General features: G+C 43.0%; 1 protein-coding gene across 1 annotated transcript; it reads right to left on the bottom strand.

The window, feature by feature from the left end:
- Positions 1-1,414: 1,414 nt before the first annotated feature.
- Positions 1,415-5,274, bottom strand: hapstr1b (HUWE1 associated protein modifying stress responses b). Its single transcript, XM_008316624.3, has 4 exons — positions 4,834-5,274; positions 3,524-3,604; positions 3,119-3,394; positions 1,415-3,011 (listed from the first exon to the last, which is right to left on the bottom strand). The coding sequence occupies exons 1-4, from the start codon at positions 5,030-5,032 to the stop codon at positions 2,773-2,775; spliced, it is 795 nt and encodes a 264-aa protein (XP_008314846.1). The 5' UTR covers positions 5,033-5,274; the 3' UTR covers positions 1,415-2,772.
- Positions 5,275-5,718: the final 444 nt, after the last annotated feature.

Below are 5,718 nucleotides of genomic sequence, written 5' to 3'. Positions count from 1 at the left end.
CACTAAAAGACATTAATAATGGGTTTTTTTTTCACTTTCACTCACAGTTTTTGTCTTCGTGTGAGAAACATACCAGGACAGAACAAAGATCTGACGGTGTTAATTATGGTTCGTTTCTCTCTTTGATTTGGTTGTTTTGGTGCCTCATCCAGGGGTGAGAGCGTGGCATCAGGGCTGAGCCACCATCATGGAATTAATCAAACTTCTCCGTTCGACCTGACGACAGTCGGGTCGTGTTGTTCCCAGCCAGAATAAGATCAATCCGAGGGTTGGACCTGGTTCCAAATACTGCAGCTCATTCCCACTCTCAGATGTTTTCACTGGATTTCTGTCAGTGAAATAATGGATCCGTCCTCTGCTGCTATTGATTTCCCTTCTCTGTTCTGATCCGTCCAGACCACCTCAGCGTTCTGTCCTCAGGAACTCTAGGGCTGGGACCACTTTGTCCTCGTGGACGATGACTTGACTGATGTGCACACTTCACTGTGGCTTTTATTTCTGTATTTATTCATGTGACCTCTGGTCACTGTGGAACACGGACGTCATCTTTGACTTCTTTCTTGTTATGAAACTTTGCCCAGAGACAAACGTCACCTCTTTTTAAATATGGTTGTTGTTTTTCATCATCTCCTCTCAGAGAATTTGTGACTTTTTATTTGGCTAATGTCCAGTATTGTCTTGACTTCCAAGCACTGGTGAACCTTCTGACCACAATATTTAACCATTGACTTCTGTGAAGATTAGATGAAGATGGCAGTCAACAACTGAACAACAACTGAACAACAACTGTCAGTGACACAGAAAGATGTTGTTGTATTTATTTTTGGACATCAGGTTCCGTCCCCTGTTTGTCACTTCAGAGTATATTAAGATCATTGTCTGCAATATTTAGAAGAAAAAAAAACAAAGTAGCAGAGCTGGGTCTGTACCGCCCTCGTGTGGTGGAAAAGTAAAACTGTCAACTTTCCTTCATCATCAGACCTTCTTGCTCCCTGATGACTGAGGAGAATAAAACTGATAACTTGTTTTATGTTTGATACACCGACTCTCAGCAGCCATTTGAAGATGAAATGTAAATAGAAAAATAAATTAGACTGAAGACGGAGGCAACGCCTCTCCCCCTCCTTTATCTACCGTCAGTTCTGCTCCTCTGAGAACCATCGACACGTGTTGTTTGGATATTTTCTGATATTAATGTTATAGTTTTCACTTGTATATATTTGAACGTCATTATTTTTTTAGTACCCTGTGAATTTCTTCATCTTTCTTTCCATTTTGCCTTTCTTTGTACCATGCTGCTCTGACCTACATTTACATTTTTGGATCATCAGCTAACAGGCTAGCTGCTGCTGCTGCTGCTGCTGCTGCTGCTGCTCCTCTAAGGGTCTAAAACAGAAGAAATGTGAAGACGAGGTAGTTAAACACATTTGTTTCTTTAATGTCATAACTGTTTTGTACATGGATACCCCAATGGTTTTGCACTTCTTTTTTCTTTCTTTTTTTTTTTTTTTTTTACAATATTTACCACATGACAACCTAAATGTTATTTACACACATTACACAAGATTGTATCACAAAGCAGTGTGTTAAACTGGCAAGAAGGAGTTTCCAAAGCCTGGTTTAACCACCAGATCTAATGTCCATGAACGGGCGGACAAACTATTACAGCCACTGAGCCCTGCTAATAGAAAAGCAACTTCAGTTCACAGCTGAAATCAAAAGTGTTGTCTTTGAAGTTGGGGAGATGAAATGAAATGTCAACACTGCATGTGTTCAACTTGTTGGCGGTTGGATCCATGTAAACAACGTGGGTACATTTTCAAACACTGCTACTGTTGTACAAACTGCATCAATCAGTAAAGTCAATTGTTACGGTCTGTTTTCATTCAGACCCCTATGAATTGGACAATGGTACATGCCACGACGCCTCTTTTTTTAAATGACTACATCTTGGTTTCAAGTCTATGATCCCACCATTCAAAACTCAAGCTAAAACAGACACCGTCGTCTGTGTACGTTGGACTGACCTGCTTTGTGATAAAACCCTAGTTTTCAACTACAGAAAAAGGAGAAATTTAAGTCAAACAGGAAATTGGGTCGAGTGGGTGCTGATGCAGAACCTGCATCCACAAGCAGACAAACACACTCGTACGCACACACTTACTGTTGCACAACGACCACATATACTGTAGCAGCTTTCTCAAAGGCATGACAAGTACAACACAGTAAGTGGCAGTTCTGCTGTCAGTTTTGCAAGCACGCAGCAGCAAAATGGGAAACACGCTGACAGGCTTCTTCAGTAAAGCCACACAGCAGGGAGGCAGTTCAGCCTGGTGGAGCCCTGGGATTCGGTTCTGTCTGGTCTGACCAGCACTCCAGAGGAGGAGCGCGAGGAAGTACATTTGAGGAGTAGGAGGGGGAAGCACGCAAATAATGGACAGCCGCCCGTGCTTCTGGTTATTGGATGTGATGTCCTAACAGAGCAGCGTAGTTAACTATGGCTAACTGCAACACGTGCTCACGTTCATGTGAGGTCTACGGAAGCAACACAAGAAGATGAAGTATTTTTGTGAAGCCAAACATTGTGAGAATTTAAGCATGACTAGTGTCACAGATGGGTGAGAGAAGGAGAGAACCCGGTGATTCTTCCTTCGTAGCATTGCAACTTAGATGAAGAGGAAGATTTCAGAGGTGGCCAAGGCATCAGACCTCATCAGCTGTCCAGTTGGCCATCATGGAGAGGACAGGATGGATCAGTGGTGTTGACATAGTTCAAAGCATCCTGTTACGTTTATGGGCGGGTGAGTCTGTAATGACGTCACTACAGGGCACTGAGCCTCGTTTACGATTGCCTGAGGAATCCAAATGAAGTGCCATTTCCTCAGCAATGAACGTGTTGAGATCCACGTCATGAAGACCATTCCTACGACGACTGAGGGGCTGGGCGGGGTGAGTTGGGGAACCAGGGGGGCCAGAACGCACAGAAATGCTAGCCATGGCGCCGCTGAGGCCTGAGAGAAGACACAAAATCAAAATTAAAAACAAACCCTGAGCTCTGACACTTCTTTCTCTTTTAACCAAAAAAAAAAAAAAAAAAAAGAGAGACCATCTTAATTACCGTGCAGTGCTATGGCCTCTCTGAAGGGCTGCAAGTCAGTCTCCACAGAACTGTCAGTCTCTGGGGGAGATGGGCGACTTGCCGACACCATGGCAACTCTAGGTGGTGCCCGAGTTGTTCGGGGAGGTGGGACTTTGCCACAGAGGAAACTAATGAGCTCTTCTCTTCTGATGGTTCTTCTGCGTTTCTTCACCCATGCAATTACCTCTTTATTTCTACGCTGGCAGCCCAGGTGGATACCTACATCACAGCTTCTCTGAAGGGCTTCTACGCTCTCTACAGAAACACAGGGCGACTATTGTTAGCAAACAAATGATTCCAGTTTCACTTTACTTACCACAATCTGAATTACTCTCATCACTAATACATTTGTATCTGTTCTAATAGTGAGTATGAGCTACTTGCCTCTGTACAGGTTGGTGACCGCTGTTGCTGCATTCTGAAAGGGCACCCAGAGAGAGATGCCTTGCTGCTGACATACTCTATCTGCAAAATTGATGTAAAAAGTCAGTTCCATTATCATAACTTTAAATTACATTTGCTGCTGCAAAAAAAGTTAACTTGCACAATCAGACATGTCCTCTCTGGAGAAATGTAAACCCAGACACAGCTGGTGAAACATGCATTGGTTTTATCTGGCGGCTCGATGTTTCCCATGAGAAAGTAAAGTGGGAAATACATAATATAACAGAATACGACCCTCAGTGCTGTATCAACACAGTGACGTCTTCAACACTCGACAAAACGCAATGGTCTCAGAGCTGTTACCTCAACGTGTTTCTGTTTACTGGGTTAGAGACTAACTTATTAACTTTTTTATATATTATAAACTTTTTTACTGGGTTAGAGACTAACTTATTAACTTATTCTTAAAAACTTTTTAAAAAAGTTATGTCATTGGAATTGCTATAACATCAACGAGGGTTTAATCGTTAGGTTTTACTGCTGCCTAATCAAACGAAATCTGAAAGGAAGTGTAACCAGTACTGAGAGAAACCAGTACAGACGCAGTAGTCTGTGCAGAACACACAACTGTATTTACGTTGGTCGCTTCGCCATTTTGTTCTGGGTATTAACAACCAAGCAGTGATTGAGAAAAAACTAGTGGTCTGAGCTCTGGAACAAAACGGCCTAATGTCACCGGGGTCGACGACGCCCAGAGCGGAACGACGTGAATATTGGGTGCATTTTACTGTTAATGAAGGAAGGTTGTTTTCAGTGACTTAACTCCTCCCGGTGAAACGCCATTTTGACGAACTGGGCAACTGTTAAAGAAAGAAAAATCCAAATAATGTTTTGTGGTGAAAAGTCGACCTGTATGTATCGGTTGTAGCTTCGAAAAGACTCAACACAAGTGACGATATATTTGGTTAAACAAAGGTTGACTCGGGCAGTTCGGGCCAGTACGAAACCACAGCCAGCAATGACACACGACGAGTGACGGTCACCGGCTGCTGCTGTTGGCTTCTCAAAGGGTTAGCTTCGGTTAACTAGCCACATTGGGAAAATCTACAAACTACGAAACAATAAATGGTATAAAGATGTCCATATGTTTCACATAGAACGGGTACTTTTTTCCGTTAAGGAAACCAGTGGTTTACATGTGTTAGGTCAATCGGAAACAGCTGTCCTTTGTGTTTCTACACCCGGCGAAACGTAAGCCAGCGGTATTAGCCTACATTAGCATTAGCCTTAGGCGGGTTCTGGGTACAAACCTTTGTAGAGCTGAGCCACGGCAGTGGCAGAGTTCTGAAACAGATGCCACAGCTTTTGTTGACTCTGTTCCGTCTCCTCCTCAGTAGATTCACTCCGATCGGCCTCGGCCAAACACTGACGTTCCCAGTTAGAGAACCAGTGCTCCGGGCCGTGCTCCTGGATCTCTGTCTCCCCTTCTTCTTTCCTCTTATCTTCCATAGCTTTGGTGCTAGCGAGTAGCTTAGGCGCTAGCCTTTCTTTCGATGTTTAACTTGTTTCGTTTCTTTTTGTCGTCACTGTTTTCCTATTTTCTGCTCTAAGGTACTTAAGTGACGAAACGGTTATTTTGCCTGCGTCTTAAAGAAAGGAGTTGTGGTTTTTAGAGCCGCATAGTAGAGGGTCTTACGCTCGTACGCCTGGTATAAACTGTGAAACACTTCAAAGTAATGTACGTCATGACATCATCTAGGCGGTCCGCGTACAGATCCGCCCATTTGTCGGAGACCTGAAAGGTGATTGGTCATAACAATTGATTGTAGGCGTGGTTTGGTTATATTCACTAAGTCTGATTGGATAAAGGCAAACAGAGGAAAGGTCAGAAGGAAAAACAATGGCGATCACTGACTAGGGGTTGACACGTATCATTCCGCCCATTAGGGGGCAGCGTGAGCGTGAAACTGTCTGATGAAATGTACCCAAATATACACATTGATACCATATATATTGGTATATATGACATATATTACACGAATAAATACCTCGTCTTCTACATGTGAAACTTTTATAATTAAAAGAAAATGTGCCTCATCACCTAAGTCTCTATTTGTTTTCTCAAGAGTTAGCGGTTACTGTGTAAACAGACATTCACACAGGGTATTAAAAGTTCAGGCAAAAACTATTCAGAC

The sequence above is a fragment of the Cynoglossus semilaevis genome, chromosome 9 (assembly GCF_000523025.1).
Source record: "Cynoglossus semilaevis isolate Cse_v1.0 chromosome 9, Cse_v1.0, whole genome shotgun sequence".
NCBI classification, from domain to species: Eukaryota; Metazoa; Chordata; class Actinopteri; order Pleuronectiformes; family Cynoglossidae; genus Cynoglossus; species Cynoglossus semilaevis.
Note: the sequence above shows the minus strand (reverse complement) of the source record. Positions and strands in the feature narration are given on the sequence as shown.